At 43.8% G+C, this 17,928-nt stretch overlaps 1 protein-coding gene across 2 annotated transcripts in view; it reads left to right on the top strand.

Annotated features, from left to right (window-relative positions):
• Window positions 1-258: 258 nt before the first annotated feature.
• The window catches only part of ccnd2a (cyclin D2, a), a 106,082-nt gene continuing 88,412 nt past the window's right edge, over window positions 259-17,928 (top strand). Inside the window, exon 1 of one of the 2 annotated variants that reach the window (XM_079346039.1) lies at window positions 259-412. In XM_079346039.1, coding sequence (XP_079202165.1) covers window positions 411-412 — 2 coding nt within the window. In that variant the 5' untranslated portion in view covers window positions 259-410. The remainder of the gene's footprint in view (window positions 413-17,928) is intronic. The other variant, XM_079346038.1, reaches the window with a different exon arrangement.

The raw sequence follows: 17,928 nt of genomic DNA, 5'->3' as shown, positions 1-17,928 counted from the left end.
CCAGAAAAGTGCTGCCCATCCCGTCAGCTTGCTAGCAAGGGCAGTGAGGTAGATATTAATTGTCCGCCTGACTGTGCCAGTGCCAAAGCCAGGGTGGGCTAGGACTGGTGGGTCTGGCTGACGAGACTGGATCATCAGGGTCCCCTGGGCCGAGGAATAAGGGCCAGAGGCAATCAGTTGTTGTAATCACGTCCTAAGTTTTCTTTATTCTAAAATACCTTTCCATGTTTCTTTTGACAGGCAAATGAATTCAAACTCTACTCAGACAGCGCTTCCAAAGACAAGAGAGCAGCAGCACCAGCGAGCCAGCCAGATGTGGCCCTGCTGGTATGTCATGGTTTGGTCGTACCTGCATGACTTCCTCAATATGACCGAGAGGACTTCAGCACTGTCATGTGTCCACACATAAAATGTAAGTAACTAGTCTATTGTTGTCTATTTGAATGGCCCCGTGCAGTGCTTCTCTACTGGTCGAGCCTTAGGACCACCACGACTCGTTCATGACCCAAATGTCTGACCTCAGATGGTAGAGAACATGTGACAGGGCGAGGAAATGGAAAACAAAACAAACATGTTTAAAAAGGCCTTCATCGACTTTTCAACACAATTTTCATTTACAGACACACATTCACGACCCTCTACGACATACTTTTGGATCCCGACACACCAGTTGAGAACCAATGACAAGACTGTAAACCAGCCACTTGGTCCTACAACAGAGCAGCTCCTGTTGTGGTTATTTAACCTCATGTTTGTGTATTTGTATGTGTATTTGCATTAAGCACCTGACTAAGAATCTGCAGTCTCAACTGAGCTGCCTGAGCTCTGTTTGTTTGTCTGTTTGTTTTTTTTGTTTGCTTGTTTGTTTCCGGGGCCAACTTGGGAGAAAATAACATTTTTGCGTAGTCGGGGCTTAAGTTCATTTATCACTCAGACTTGTGGAGAAGAGGGAAAAGTGGTCTGGCATGAGATCCGTCACCAAACTCTCCACATTTATGTTACCAAAGTGCTTGTTGGCCACACAAATTGGGACCTCCTGTTTAGCCTGTGGGAACATGTTGGCAGTGGCTCTAAAATCAACCAGTGTTTGAGCTCCTCACTGTGAAATAAACAACCTCTGTGATGCTTTGCTGACATCTTTATTTATTGATTCCAAACAAAAGGAAATAATCAAGCTTAATAAAGTGACAGGCAGTCCTGCAGTGTGGTGCAGATTCTCCTCTTTAACTACAAGAGTTTAGCGGGATGTCATGGATTTTAACCAGTGACGGAAGCTTGTTCTCCAGATGGGGGGGTTATAAATTAGAATTCACAAACATTATCACCATTATTGGCTCAAGCTGCAATTGCCTGTGGCCTGCATTGTTGTGTTAGCAGGCTAATGTTAGCGCGCTAATGTTAGCGCGCTAATGTTAGCTCGTAGCTTCATTGACTCAGAATGACCGTGATGTGAACATCCAAATGAGCAGAGAGTAGGCTTTGTTATTCTTCTTTTCTCGCGTCCTTAATTTAAACGGCGTTATACGCAGGGCCGTCCCTTCCGTTGTGTGTAAAATGTTTCACATCCTGCCTTTAAGATTAGCTCAGTTAGTTTTTTTTAGTATCTCGCCAGTGTTTAACACTTCAGTTATCTCTGTGCTGAATGAATGAATAGAGCCGTGACACCTGTTACTCTACATGAGTGAACGGAAGAGGAAGCTCTGCTTGCTCCGTATATATATATATATACGGAGCAAGCTGTGAGGTTTGGTTGCTGCTTTAGATTCCATCATAATTTAAAACAATCAGTTATAGCTTGTTTAAAGAATAACTTTTTATTCTCCAAGAAATGATGGTCTTAAGCCCTGATCGGCCGTTCTTTTACCAAACACAAACGTAAGAGGACCCAGAGTATCTTTAATTGTTCCTGGTTTTCATGCTTGCTGTGAACAATGATGTCTAACAGGAGTTTCTGTGCTCCGTGCTCCACTGTCGCAGCATTAAATGAGACATGTCAGTTGTGTAGATGATTTTTAAAAAAACATCCAAATGGCCCTCTCCGGAATGAAAGTCCAGGAGTCCAGAGGAAGAGGTTCAGCTGTGGAAAAGGCAGGGCTCTGACGTCAGGACTGTGACACGGGAAGCAAACCTGGGGACCCTGGTGGCTGGAGGTGATGCTGTAAATGTGTAGGGCAGGAAACAAAAGGTATTAAGAGAATGGATATCACCAAAGGCTGAAAACAAACCCCAAATCCCTGCATCATATTTTTCAACTCATTTCTAAAATGTCAGAAAACCTAAAATGTCAATTCTGGCCATGTGGTTCCACTCCTAAGTGACCCCTTACGACATTTAAGTGGCCTTTCCACTTTAAACAGTGAGTGTGAGTAAACATCCTCTCCATATTATTAGGCCTCTCTTATGTTTTTGTCCATGTCATCGGCCACAGCATGAAGGTGCTCTATGACAAACGCCATCCACGTTAGCTCCCGAGCAGACGGTCAGGCCGTCATGCAGTGTGACACAGAGGTCATTTCTTTCTGCCAGAAGCACGTAAATAGTTTCCCAACTTCTCGTTGAGTTGACCAAGCGGGCGTGCCGGCGTGCGGGATGTGCTCTCGTTGTGATTACCTGCCTGTGTGGAGGAAGCGCTTTCTCTGAGGACCTACACGGAAATAAAGCAGCTGTCTGCCAAGCGCCGTGATTAGCCCCACAGCCGGTTCCTGGGTCAGTTCAGAGGGCAAAAGTGTCTAGACCGGCGCAGGGATTTCCAAACACTCCTGCCTGAGCTGTAGTTATGAGATGCTTGATGTACAGCTCTCACTCTCAGAGCACACATTCCACTTTGGACGGTCGTCTGCATTACTCCCCTCAGTGTGGGGCGGGAGCGGGATCAGACTTTAGCTTTACATATGGTTTAAATATTGTTTGGTTAATAGCCTCCATTTTTCATTGAGTTGTGTTATTTGATGTGCGCGGATCATGAGATAGGAGGGTGGGAACTGCTGTGGTGATAAATATCTCGTCTTTAATCTACGAATAATGAAGGATAATGCTAAAAACATTTTACACAACGACTTGACTGATAGATTGATCGGCTGATAGACATTGTGCAGTGTAAGGAGTCTTGCACCCTGAAGTTTGGATCTCCTTGCTCCTTGTTGCCAGGTCTACAGTACGTTCTGCATTACAAACTTAGAGCTGGAGTGTGCCAGAAAAAGCAAAACCAGTTAATGGTTCGGAACTGAGGCTTATCTTGGCCATCGACGCAACAAAGGCTATAATTATCTGCAAAATAAACTTGCTTCCTTGATTGTTAGACAAATAATGCATTAAACAGTTCCAGATAAACTTTGTTTTTGGCTGTGTTGCCAGCCACCTTTAACAGGGAGTGAGAAGCATTCAGGCCACCAATAGTGGAAGACCTTTTCTTTGAGCTAAGTCCTTGGGATCCAGAGTTTCATAAAATATGGAGCCCTTATGTAACCATTCTTACTTGAAAAAGACGTTTTGTTCTTTGTATGAAGATGAGAAAATGCCACTGATGGGTCCCGCCTACCTGATTGAGATTTTTTTTTGTGTATGTCAGCATTGTGTGTTTTCCAAAGACCCTCTTTATAAAGGCCCAGACATTATTTTTGGCATTTTATTCTGACTTGTACCTCCCACTCCTCCCACTCGCTCTGGCCCACCTCCATGAGGGCCGAGGAAGCCTGGCACTCGCCTGAAGCTCTCAGCCAGTCCTGGGCAGCTGGGATCTGGGGCAGCTCCCTACAGTTCTGCAGTGTGCTGGCAGCCCCCTTTTCTCTTGCCCCCACCTCTCCTAATTCTGCCTTTTTACTTCAAGCCAGCTTCAGAATACAATACAGAGGAGGCCTGTGCAGCGCTGTGAACACAGACACACACTCTTGGGCGTAGACACACATCCACACTTTTAGAAGCCATTGAAAGAGACAAGAGCAAAGGCGGAAAGAGGAGCAGACGCCTCTCAGATGCTGGGCTTGGCGTGGTCTGCCTCTTGACACAGACGGCCGCACACAAGATAACTGTTGTTTATTGTTTATGGAAGGACCCTCTGCCACACTCCACGCTCTCTTCATCTGGAGGCTCCAAAGGGGCCACAGCCAAGAGCCACAGGGGAAAGGAAAAACAGGACTTACTGTATCTACTGTATGTGTGCGAATAGCTGCCTCCGTGTTTTTGTGTGTGTGTGTGTGTGTGTGTGTGTGTGTTTGCATATACAGCCAGAATGTACACTTTTTAAACCATCTTAGATGTTCTTTTTGTCCTCCACATTGAGTGTGTGCGGTTTGCTCCGCTGGGGTTGGTTCAGCGTGGAGGGAACGTGGAAGCCATCTTGTTCCATTCAGACACAATAAAGACATCAGGTCAGGAGATGTATACTTCCTGTTGTGTCTGACAGGTGACACAATGTGCCGTTGATGTTTTAGTATAACATAAATTAAGAACTTTTCAGATGCAATTTCCTGGTTGTGTATCAGTTTAAATGGGAAAATACAAAAACACTTATTCGTTGGGCGTCAAACATAACACTTGTATATGTACATGATGTAGTTCTTCACTCGTCCTGATACGAGCAACAGAATTCTAACAACAAATCAACTGTGTATGTTTAAGAACAACCTTAGGTCACTGATCTTAAAGCACTGGTCCTCGTATTTGTTCGTCACGTTTCTGTCGTACCTCCACTTAGTCAAACAGTGAAACTCATTTCAGATGCAGGGAAAACGTGAGCTGAGGTTGACTGAGTGTGCACTGAAGCAACGTGACAGCCGTGAGGATGTGAAACATTAGATTAAATCAAGGAGGGAAACGTTCGGGTGGAGATGACTTGTGATATCTGAAGAGTAGATTTTAGTGATAAAACGGCAAGAAATACAGGAGTGGAATCACTTGCTGCACATATCTGACATAAGGGGATATTGATGAGGCGGCAGGTGGTCTTCTTCAGCTGATCGTAGCAGATTTTATAAAGCAGTGGATCCTTGACTACATACGCTCCTTACATGAAACAATGTCCGGCTTGGTTTAACCAAGACTGTTGAGAGTAAAAAAAAAAAACGATTAATAGAAATTTACGACACTCACTAGTGTAGACTTTGAGCCAATCAGATCTCAGCTCTTTACTAACACTAACAGCCATGTGCTGAGAGAAACCTGTCTGTTTATAACTTGTTTGCAGCAGTTAAACCCAAAAGGAGAAACCCTTCTATGTAGTGCATGAAATCAACGATTTACCGCTGAATTATTGTTCGGATCCTTGGTTGATCTTTTTCCTATTATATCAACACTTTACAAAACATTTGGAAGATGTGCTTTATTCAGAGTGATGAGTCTCCTGTGACTGCCTACATGCAGTTGGTAGGAAAGAGGCTGCAGCTGGACCCTGATCAGGCCTGATGGCGATGGAGCATGAATAGCCTGCTAGCCCTGGGCGCTCTGAAAATGTCCTGCTGACGACTGTACCGACGGGGTCACAGCCCCTCCATGCTGCCCCGCAAAAGGAGAGTGGGAGTAAACAGGCGTAATAGGGACAGACTTAAAGAGACTTGGACTGTATTCTTGTAAATAATTGCATTTATTGTTCTCTGCCACTGTTGGTTATGGTCACAAGCTGTTTGGTAGGCCCCTGTCTGTCTGGTGCTCCCCATGAGCCCGGTGTCAGCCCCTACGCCCCCGAGGGGAACAACTTGTGCCAGGGGTGAGGATGCCAGCTCCCTGACCCGGTGGCCCCGCGTCTGACGTGCCCACGCCAGGAGAAAATGGTCCCCGGGCCAGCTCGGAGACTCAGGGCGTGCTGTGCGCATGCTGCTCCGCTGTTAAATAAAGCTGGTTCAAAGAGCACATTCCTGCCCCCGGCCTGGCAGCCAAATAGCAAGCTCTCTTCCTTGTAGTGTCAAAGCAGCAGATTGTTTCATTTTATTGCTTTGCCTTTATCTCGGCTGACTCTGGTACAATCTGATTGGATGCAGCATGTTATTAGCCTCTGTTGTTGGCTGTGGGAACAGCAGATGGACTATTTGGACGGGATTACCTGCTCTCCTTATCTTAAGTGAAGAATTCATTCAAGTGCTCAGATGTTTCCCAAGAGGCCGTTGTCTGCAAGATGAATGCCGTGTAGTACAGTACAGCTGAAGTTAACACCCAGCTGATTAAAAACCTTTAGTGACTTCAATCAGGAAGTACAATAGGCATGTGAGTGGTCAGTGAAGACTGTATGGTTTATCGGGAGCTTCAGGAACATTTTCACTGCTCTCTGTTTTTTTAATGTCCTTGGAGTTGTGACACGGTGTCCAACAGACGCTGCAGGATCATTGTAAGAAGAGATGAATTTAGAAAAGTCATCTTGAAGCTGACATGTTCTCTTTGAATTTCCCCCTCTGAGTCTCTCCCCCTTATTGTCAGCTTGTCAAAACAAGTCTTTGCTGTTGGTCTAGTTTTCACATGCTGCAGGCCACAGAGGAGTTACCAGTGTCCATCATTGCCACCTAGGTTGTTTTAAACATCTTCATTTGGTGATTTTAAAATGGAAAACTGTTGGGTTGCAGGTGGCGCAGTGGTTAGTACGTGCGTCCTATATATGGACTCTATAGACCTGAATGCAGTCCAGACTGAATCCAGCCTGTGGCTCGTTTCCCGCATGTCAGTCCGCACTTTCTCTCTCCTTGATTTACGTTTATATTTCCTGTTAGAGGGTCACTAGATCCCAAAACCTTTGTATTGGATTATCTGTTTATAACTTATTATCTAAGAGATGAAACAGGAACACTCCTGTGCTGCAGCTCCACAGTGTTCAATGGTGGCCGCCACTTTCCCAAGCTCTTTTTGCCCTCCAGCTCTCCAGGCCAGTCATGTGACCGAGAAGGCTATGAATTGCTTCCAATGTTACATTTGCATGAACAAGCATGGGATCCAACCCAGCACGAGTCAGCATCATCTGCAGCGTGTGATGACACAACCCCGGTGACATCATGAGTGTTTGAGTGTGGCGCTCTGTTAATGGGGCTGTGCATCTCCTCAAAATACCACTGGCTAAGTGGAACACACAAGCTGAGCTCGGCAATGGAAGTCAGATGCTCTCCCTCGCTGTCTGAAGTCGCCCCTTTCCTTTCTTCGTCCGCCGATGGCTTCAGTAGACTGCAATTGAGGGGCCCCCTCTGCAAGGGCTATGTCTGACTTTACTGTATACTACATGTCAGATAATAAAAGCAGGCCTCTGCAACAAAGTGGAATTGGATCTAATCTGCCCCAGGCCACCGTGTTTGATCTGCACCCCCTTCTGTTCAGCTGCCCTCGCCGTGAGTAAAGAGAATAAAGGGTACAGCACACTCAGGATGTTATGGTATTTTCTCGTATTATAATCTGACGTCACGCTGCAGGAAAACTGTTTTCATATGTTGCATTGACATTATGAAAACTTTAGGTCATGCATTCATACATCTTATCTTTGTTAAACTTTGTAGGTTTTTGGCATTTCTTTGAATCCACTTCCTGTAAAACCCGTAACCATGATAGCATAAAACGTTAGTTGCTCGTGGTTTCATATTGTAAACATTATCTCACTGAGAACTTGCATCTGTGGTGCATTCCTGCAATGCAATGAGAAATGCAAAGTCTAACCCAGCAGCTGAAATCTGATACAATGCCTGGATTTAATGGAGGCTTTATAAGACTCTTGAGTTCATCCTGTTGTGAATGGTATGCTCTTCATGAGAATTGCAAGTAAAATTGTATGTGAGGTCACAACGGTGCAGAGATCAGAGACAGGAAAAAGAAGAAACATTTCAAAGGCCTACAGGTAGTCTAGCAGTAAAAGTGGAAGTATAAAACAACACACCCACACACACACCCACACACACACTTTACTTTCCCAGATCGTGTAGGATGATCCCAATTCCCGACAGATGAAAGTGAAACTCAAACAATGCTGTGTGTTGGTTTTGATCATGTGTTTGACACCACAAAGGAAACAAATGGTGAGTGTTGTAGAGCAGCAGAACAATGACCTTTCAATTAATTTGTAATTGCACTCAATCTGGAAACATTCAACCAAAAACATGACTTTTGGCTTTTAGTTGAATTAAAAATGTGGCTTTTCAAAGAGATTTCTCACAAAAGCGTGAGATGATGATGACATGTTTTCATTCTTCCACATCACTGTTAATTTTGTGCTTACATCAGACACCCAGCTGTTTAGTGCTTCACTTCAGTTAAAAACTCCTGTGGGGGGGTGGCATGAAAAATAAACACAAACAAAAACAGATGCAGCTAAAAAAGAGAGAGAGAGCGTGCATACACAAAATGTCTTTGTAGAAATATATAGATGTGTTTGTGATTTTATTGATCGGTTTTATAGAGACATCTCACATTAGATAAACCCCTTTGTTGTGTTAACGAAGTTATGAGGTTCATGTGAGCTGTGGTATATTACTCACGCTATTTTAGAAATAACATTTCTAACACAGCAGCTTATTGGCTGATGGGCTTCTAGACTACACCTGACTTCATGTCAGACATCGCTGCAGGTCAGAGGAGGAATGAGTGAGGTCACCAAGTCTAGACAATAAATACCAAAGTGATTTTCTTTGGCTCTGGTTAAAAAACCTGTAACTTCCATTGAGAAGATGAAAGTAATGAGATGTTCTTATTACTGAGTCGGCTGTGTCTCAGAGTTAGTACTTTTGCAATTGGAAGGTTGGGGGTTTGATCCCCAGCTCCTGGAGTCACATGTGCAAGTGCCCTTTGGCAAGACACTAAATCCCAAATTCCTCCCGGTTTTGTGTCAGCGCTGTGTGAATGTGTCTGAATGGATTGGTAAAAACTGTTCAAAAATCAGCCTCCACCTCACTCCCAATTCACACACTCCGTGAGCGCAGCGGTCCATCAGCGCTGCTCACAACACTGTAGTTAGCTGCCTCGCAGGTCAATCATTGCGTTCACACAGCGGTCCGTCTCCGGAGCGTGCCACCAGGGCCACTACACTCCGCTCCATTTCAAACACGCCGTCAGTCTATTTTCGTGCTGCAGGTACGTGTCAAGCTGCACAGAAGATGACAACCTCGACAGGAAGTCAGAGAAGGAAATGCACAGTACATCACGTCAATTTCAAAATAAAAAACAATATGCGGACTTGCAATTGTATTTGTCATCACTTTATCAACATGAAGTCAAAACAGGCACCAAGTGTACAACAGATCAGATCAGCTCATCCTCAGAAAGACAAAGAGACATCGTCTCTGCATGTTTCTCTTTTTATTCCTGCCTGATCTCATAGTTCTCCTGTGATGTCTGTACAGCTGATCATGGGTTCTCTCTGCTGTGCTCACGTTCCAGAAATGGATCCGATTGGTTTGGGTGTGCGTCGTCCGACGGGGCAAAACTGTGGTGCTGACAGACCGCGGCGCACACAGAGTATGTGTGAAATAGTGGGAAGTGTGTAAAAGCGCTTCGAGTATTCTGAAGAAAAAAATGTTCTCATTAATGTCAAAATAGAAAAAAATAAGTCAGTTAAAGGTAATATATATATATATATATATATATTGCTCAATTACAATGTGCTTCACAAAAAAAAAACAACAATCAAACAATTCACAAGAAGAGAACATTTACATCAGTAAATGACAATGTCCATCCATCCATAATCTATCCGGGTCCAGGTCTCGGTGTGAGACTTCCTTCTCTATTCCTTTTCAGCTCCGCCTGGTGGATTCCCAAGGTTTTTCCGGGCCAGTAGGGATATAAAAAAGGCAGACTCAGAGGGCAGAACAAACACCTAGCTGTAGGAGTGTCACCCACCTTGGGGAGGGGCTACTGCCCTTTGTGATGTCATGAAGGGAAAACCTCCAAACAGCCTGTTTGAGCACACGTTTTTTTTGAAAAGTGGATCAGGCAGAAGACGGAGAGGATGGACTTTTCTCATGATTGCGGGGTTTGGAGACAGACTCGAGACATGTATTAGTGTTGGAGAAAAACATGGTAGCGTGTAATGTATTGCAATATATTTTTGATGCATCTATGCCTTAGAAGGTTTTCACATTTTCTCCAAACAGGCACACATCGAGGGTGATCAGTGAGCAGCTGTTTCACATTAACACTAAATAATCATAAAACATTTATTAGTGCTTTCATTGTGCCAAGGTGGATTAGTTGTTTCTTTTCTATAGGAGATGAAGGAGACAGACTGCAGTCCCAGTTTTAGCAGACCACCATTCATTACTCCCCCCCCCCCCCCCCCCTCCCTCCCTCCCTTCTGCTTTACTCATGTAATTCCTTGCTTTCTGTATCCAACATCTTGACAGGAGTATTGTTCCCACTGTTGTGGTTAACTGAACCATTTCTGGAGATTTATGGACTGATTCTACAGTGTCGTCTTTGTTTTTGCCCGCTTGCTAAACATGGATTATTATTTTTTCAGATTTGTAATCACGCAGCCGAATACTTCAAGTCATATTCTCTTTATTCAAACAGAGCACATTATAGATGGCATCTGATTGCATGAATTGGCAAAGAAAGGAGAAGAATGTTGATGCACATGGTCCAAATGCTACGCTTTTCTTTGCTTCCTTCCTCATAATGCCTAATCTTGTACCTCCCTTTCACATCCGTTTTGCCCCCTCTCACTGGAACCCAAAAATCAATCTGCAGCATACACATTGTCAAACAATGATGTAGGCCCTGGTCTATCCCATCCATGGGGCCAGACATGATTGAGTCAAGATCTGGTCTGGGCTGTTTAAAATACGGTCTCAATTACTCCGTGCAGGGCTCCCACAAACCCCGAGCTTTGTACACACATCCTCACACACATGCATGAACTCACATCCCCATTTTCCCAGTTAAATTAAAGTCAGATTACTATCGGTGCATCCAAAATGTGCTTTTCAGTAAATACAGCTCTGCTTTCTCAGCCAGGCAGTTCACATCCCCCACTGGGAGGCCCCTTCAGAAGCCTGTTCTGCTCTCTCCATGCTACGCACTAATTGGCCGAGCCTGTTGGAGGTGAGGTGAGGTGGATGGAGAAGGAGATGGCAACGCATGGCAGTCATATGTGACAGAGGCCGCTGAGAGAGTCTGATGTGGGAACCATTAGTGCACAGTGTTGGTAGAAGCATGGGGGTGTGCGGCTTGAACAAATAAGGCCCTCTGTGTTTTGCAGTGAATATCCTTGCTGCCTTATGACCAGTTTGAAGTGTGGTTTGCTGGCGATGACATCAATGACAAACAGAACACTCTGGTTTCCTCTTTAGGGATGGAAACTGCCGCTTTGAACTTCAACAACTTCTCCATTCATTCCTTATGGATGCAGACACAAGGAACTTAGTCCTGCATCATTAGTATGACAGCCAAAATGGTTCCAGTATAAAAATCTTACTTTGGTGGAGTGGTTACAGCACATGGTTTATAGTTAAAATGTAACAGAATCTGTGTACCTCTGTAGCATGTCAAACCTCCCTCATGCTCCCGTTTCCTGTTCAACTCTTCACTTTCAAGCTGTCCAAAGTCGTTACCCCAAAATGCCTAGAATAGCCTTTAAAAAAAACCTGACTACTAATACGCTTCACAATAGTACAAATTGAAGAGTTGATGTTTTACAGGTTGTATGGTTTGTGTTTACAGGTTGTGCACAGATTGTAGCTATTCTCCACAAAGACTTACTTGAATATAAGGGGGAATTTTTTCTTTTCTTTGTTTAATCATCCATATTTTAACCAACTGTTTCTGCCTCTAAAAGTTCCACCTCTGCAATTAACTGTGAGAAGAAATATCTCCTATTTTAGGATATTCGTCTCCAGAGAGCGATACATTTTGACCTCAAACTTATAACGTGTGAGAAAGCAGGAAAAAAAACATGGCCAAAATGTACTCATCACATTAGGAGGTGCTTACTGCAGCATGGAGAGGCGTGTAGGTCATTTAGGTTCGTAAAAACATGGTCCGTCAAGCATTGAAGCAACGATACCTAAATCACATTTTATACATAAATGTTCATCATGACTTTTTAAAGCAACACTATTAGACTTATGAAGGGTGTAGGTGGCTTAGTGGTTAGTGTGCACTCCCAGTGCACAGAGGCTATGGGCCTCCAAGGGGGCGCCATGGGTTTGAATCCCACCTTTGATTCCTTTCCTGCATCCTATTCCTCTTTCGCTCTCTCTCCCAGATTTATGACTCTTTCCATCATCAAAGGTCCAAAAATAAAAGTTTTTTCTTGTTGCTAGTTTTATGCAAAAAACTTTTCTTAAAATTGCCTCTTTTTTTTTTCTCTAGCAATTTTAATATGGTGGGCGGGCCTTATCTCTTTGATAAATGTTGTGTTATGTGTGTCTGTGTTAAACCAGGCCAAGACCTGCGACATATATTTTGTTTAGTCGGCTCCAGAAGCTGATCAGAGCCAAGCCAAGGAGGTGAGAGTTAGCCATCAGGCCATCTCTTACACCACTGATCTAGTTTTCACATGTTGATATTATTAATCATGTACGGTGATGTTCCATGTACTCGGCCTCTCAGGGGCCCAGACGGTACTGTTGGCTGGCCTGCGTTCCTTACTGCTGGGAGTAACATATAGTTCTTTCTCAATCCTCTCTCGACTGCAGGTTTTTGTTTGATAATGACAAATATTTAGAGAATACTGTATTGAATGCCGTTAAAATTCCAATGCTTTGACCCAAGGCAGACACCTTTCGCTTAAGAAAGTCAAACACAGATTCTTTTAACACGCAGACTTGGGGACGCCAGTATTGTAGTTCTTTTTTTTTTTTTTTTGACTGTTAACTTGATCTCTGTGGTAATACCCTCAAATTATAGCTGTCATTCTGCATTTTAAAGCTTAAGACAATTTCATTCATTCATTTATCCAGTTTGTCTTCCGACGTAATCCCCTGTCAGAGTCACGGGGGGGGGGGGGGGGGCTGCCGTCACAGTCCATCACAGGACGGAAAAATTGGAGTTTACAGATATCTGTTCACTCCATATGGTATTCATTGTCATTTTTATTGTTCTTCCAGGTTTTTGATTTTGACATCTCATGAAGTTTAGTGTAATTCATGCAGGACTCAGAAGTCATGACAGTCTGCTGATTGAATTATTGCTTCTTATCACTCACCAGCAAATCAACCAAAGCTCCTGACATCAAGGTGATTTAACTATGACTTCCTCCTCACCAGTCCCTCCTACACCAGTACTGTTCACAAAGCGTTGCCTCCATCACCCCAGCTGCCTGCTTTCTAAGCCCATGCCTTTGGTTCACCCTCGCACTTGTGGGGTTAGCAATATGCACACAGGAGCAGAGCTAACATAGACGAGCATTTTCCCGACTGAATTCATGTTCAGGAGCTACCGTGCCTCATAATGCTGAAACATTTATTTCTCTTTTATTTTGACTAAGTGATTGACTCAAACCTATTTTCAGTAGTCCAATTTAAATCATGATTTACTCCCCAGGTTGTTTCTTTTGGCCTTCCTGCTGAGATTAAAATGTATAATTACAGCTTGAATTCCTTTTATATAAAATCTGATGGCACCGGTTTTCTTTGAGCGACAGACCTGTGAATGTTTAAATGATACATGCTAAGACCGTCGACAGCCACATCAGTGACCACAACAAATACAAAATTCCTTGAAAGGTTTGCCCGTCACCTCACATCGGGTACATTATTGTGCAGTTCTTCAGGTACACTGAGCTGTCTTATGCAACATGCTCCAGTGTTCAAAGGCTGCTGAGTGCCCTCTCCTGCTTTGTCAGGCTCACATAAGGGTTTATCAAGTGTAGGGTGGGAAGGCATGACGCTGGAGGACTTTGGTTCTTATGTGTGTATGCAGCTTCTCTGTGCATGGATCCATCCGTGTGTCGGCTTGTGCATATGATTTGCCTTCATCCCGGTGTGCGTGCCTTTGTTTGCATATGATTACATATGTTCACTTGTCCTGGGATGTGCGTGCACGAGTGTGTTTTCTTCTGTTCCCTCACTTTGGGACTTTGTCCTCTGAGAGGTGTGCCAGCCAGTCAGCTGAGCGACAGGAAAACAAGATCTGAAGCGAGCCGTGGTGTTAAAACTGGGACAAACACGGGAGAGAAAACAAGAGAAAGACGAGAGACGGGTGAATGCAGAAAAGAGGCGCCTGCTCTGACGTGTATCTCTTTGAACTTGGTTCCAGGTGTTTGTGAATTGCAAAAATCACAAATATAGCACAAACAGGCAAACGGGGTACAACTCATATTTAGGTTATGACAGGTGTTTGTGTCTAGGTATCTCATTCACAATGTCTTTGATCCCTTCCTCACAGGCACAAGGACCTGCCATCTTGCTGAGTCATGATAAGTATGGATGATGTGGGGAAAATACGAATCTTTTCACTTAAAAGAAAAAAGAAAGACCCTTCGTTGTCCAGAATAATCAAGTTCATATGAAGGGACTCCCAAAGTTTGAACCCCAGGTGTTAAGTACATAACATTATCTACAGACCAGACTCATAATGCCACATGGAAGGCTCCACTGCATTGATTGGGTAACTGTGATAGCACATAGAAAAGGGACGGACTGCCCTGCCACCCACGCTATTGACAAGGCAGGTTGCCTGATGACGTTGTCGATCGGTGAAGTACAAACAGGAACGGTACTGACCGACCCGAGCACTCTTTGAACTCCAGATGAATTGCCGGTCTATCAGCAGCTGTTCCTAGTGACCTTACCCCACAAAAATCAATCAGCACAAACACACTGGGAGGGACGGGGTGGTGGAGCTCAAAGAAAGGAAAGTCGGTGTGTGCGTGTGTGTGTGTGTGTGTGTGTTGGTCTGTTTGTGTGTGAGCTGGTCCAATGTGTTATGTACAGTGGAGATGCCGGAAAAAACATGAATCATTCCAGAAAGTCTTTTGATGTTTCTCCTTTTGTCAGAGTTCACTTAAATTCGCTCCCTTTCAAAGGAACATTTTTTTTTTTTTTTTCTCACTGACCCAAGTTCAGCAGATTGGACTAGTGGACCTGACCCAATGGAAAACTGTCGCACAAACCAGACAAACGCACACACACACACACACACACACACACACACACACACACACACACACACACACCAAGTGTCAAGGTGTTCTTTTCAATGATTGAAAGGCGACATTGCACTTGTTAACCCCTCACTTCCATCCACGTATATGTGTGTAAAAGCTGAATACAGGAAGCTAGAAGACAGGATAATGTGGTTGAGGAAGCATCAGACAGGCCGACAGACAGTGGAGCACTGCACTGGTCTGTCAGGTCGCCACACCCATCAGGGCACTGGGCAGTACTTGCTGACTGACTGGCTGTCCGACTGGCCGGTTGGCAGCAGTACCTCCATTGGCCAATCCAGCCTCACTACAATTCTGATGTTTGTTTGTTTTTTTGTGTTTTTTTTTTTCGTATTCATCGCTCCCTTTCTGTCATATTGTGTGTCTCTGCCTTCCTGTTGCCACGCAAATGTGAGCCGAGGTATGCGTCGGTTATCTCATTGTGGAAAAGCAGTGCCCTTGTTGCTTCATATAGCCCGGCTCTAGTGACCGGCCATTGATAAGGCTTATGTCTCCCGATAGCTGCTAAGCTTTCAAGTCCTGTCACAAAACAGCCGGCTCCCTTTTATGTTGTTTTCCCAAGCCAAGGACAGACAGGCCTCCCTGCAGGACCGAGCTGGCTAATCAGTAATCACTAACTTGCTGAGCCCAGCAGTCCCTTTCAGACAGGCTGCCTTTTCACCCCTTCTTCCTCATCATCTTCCTCCTTTACTCCCTCTTCCTCTACACTCTCTTTTCCTAATATTCTTTTATTGTTGTCCGACTTAAACGCTTTTGATGATGTTTTCTTGTCTGATGCTTTTGGTCTTTTTCTTTCTTTCTTTGTTTCTTGATGTTTTTTCGCTTCTTTTTTCTCCTTGTTCCATCACTCTGCCTCCCTCCCTCCTTCTTCTGTTGTTTCTTTGCTCATCTTCTTCATTCGTGCCTGGCTGCAGAACAAATGCCGCCCCCTTAGCCCCGCTAATGAATCAAGATACAGAAGGGAGGGATCAGGAGGTCTGGGGTCGTCACTGTGCCACAGACACATGGCGTTATATTAAAACATTAGTACCACTATATGACTTTATTTAGGAGTTGCCAAAGAAAATTGATTAGGTGACAGAGAGTGAACAAAAGAGGAATCATCCTCGGCCACCCTGACTGGGCTTCTCTTTTCAGAGCCAACAGCAGCAGCTCCTCTCCAAACTTTGGAGGAGCGCTCTGGTTGTTGTTGAATGACACACCCTCCCCTGTCCCTCTGTTCTCTTTCTGGAGTCAGAAAAGTTATTTATCTGCACTACAGACTGAACTGCTATCTCTACAAAAAAAAAAGATGAATATATTCCCATTAAATTGCTTTGTGTTGCTTTGATGCCCAAAAATGTTCACAATGATTCACTATTTTGAAGTTGTTCAAACTTTCATCAAATGTCTGCAAATCTTTTGGTACACCTTTTTCAATATTTTGTCAAAGATTTCAAAAACTTTTACTTCAGACATTTTTAAAAAGGTTGACAAGAATATTTAGGAAATGTTGTTAAAATTTGTCTGCAACTTTCAGAAATGTTGATATCTTGGCTAAATATTTCCAAAACTTTGTTGTTAACTTTTTTTTTTTTTCTCCAAAGCTTTTTTTTTGCTTTTTATTAACCGTCTTTGAAACTCTTGTTTTTGCAACACGTTTTGGGGCTTTTGTCCCTCCTTTGTTAGGACAGTGGACAGAGTGTGGAAGCAGGGGAGAATGAGAGAGTGGAGAATGACGTTTGGGAAAGGAGCCACAGGCCAGACTTGAACCTGGGCCGCCTGCTTGGAGGCCCATAGAACGGGATCTGATCAGGCCATCTGCATCCTGATCTTTGAAACTATAATCAAACATTTTTGGAACTTATGTGAAAAATATTCAAAAATGTATTTTTTCAGAAACTCAGTTGCTCAACGTGAACGTGTATAAGGAACCCCACTAACATCATCCAAAAACCCTCGAGTGTGATGTCTTTATCTGACTAAAATGTTCTCTGTGTTGTTCTTCGACATGCAGATGCAGAATTAACCACGTGCCCCTTTTTTAAAATATTTTTTAACAGCATAAAAGGTGCTCAGGCCCCGTTAGTCCTTACTCAGAAACCTCTAACAAGTATAGTAAGTGTTTCAATTTCCTGTTGCTGTTTTTTTTTCACCATACCGCTGAGACCAAGGAGGGGCACATGACAGGTTACCATGATGGCTGCATTAATTTTGCTCTCACTGCCAGAGGGCCACATAATTAGACAATTCTTATCACCTATAGTTTAACACATTTAATAAAAATGTAGCTTTCATCACAATTTCTTAATCCAACATTTACATTTTAAAGATCCAATCTGTAAGAGCTCTGCTGAGTGAAATGATAAAGTTTTCTTCCTCTGTGATCATGAAGGAAACCTGCTGTGTTGAAGCTTCTCTGTCAACAATGCAGCAGCCAGTATGTCCTCTTTCTAACTTTAGATTCTGCTCCTGAATGCTCTGGATTTGTTTGGACCAGAGAAGGTAGGCGGGGCTTTGAAGGCCCCCCCAGACTACTCTTCCAGAGTTGTAAAGGTGTGAAAAATATTTATTTAGAATTGTATAATATAACAGCAGGGTGGGAGGGCTTGCAGGCTGACCCCAAAGTTAACCCACAAACTAGTTCAACAGCTGGCCTAGATGCATTGTGGGTAAAGGAAATGACCTCAGTGATGAGGAACGTGTTATCGGTTCTGGTCAGGACATCCTTCAAACAGTAATGTCACCACGAAGCATGACTGAGAGATAGAAATGGTGCAACACACACACACACACACACACACACACACACACAGGACAAGGGACAGTGTGCAGGCTTACTGGAGCTCTCTGAGTTCATCTGGATTCACAAACACTCATGCTTT

The sequence above is a fragment of the Symphodus melops genome (assembly GCF_947650265.1).
Source record: "Symphodus melops genome assembly, chromosome: 6".
In the NCBI taxonomy this organism is placed as follows: Eukaryota; Metazoa; Chordata; class Actinopteri; order Labriformes; family Labridae; genus Symphodus; species Symphodus melops.
Note: the sequence above shows the minus strand (reverse complement) of the source record. Positions and strands in the feature narration are given on the sequence as shown.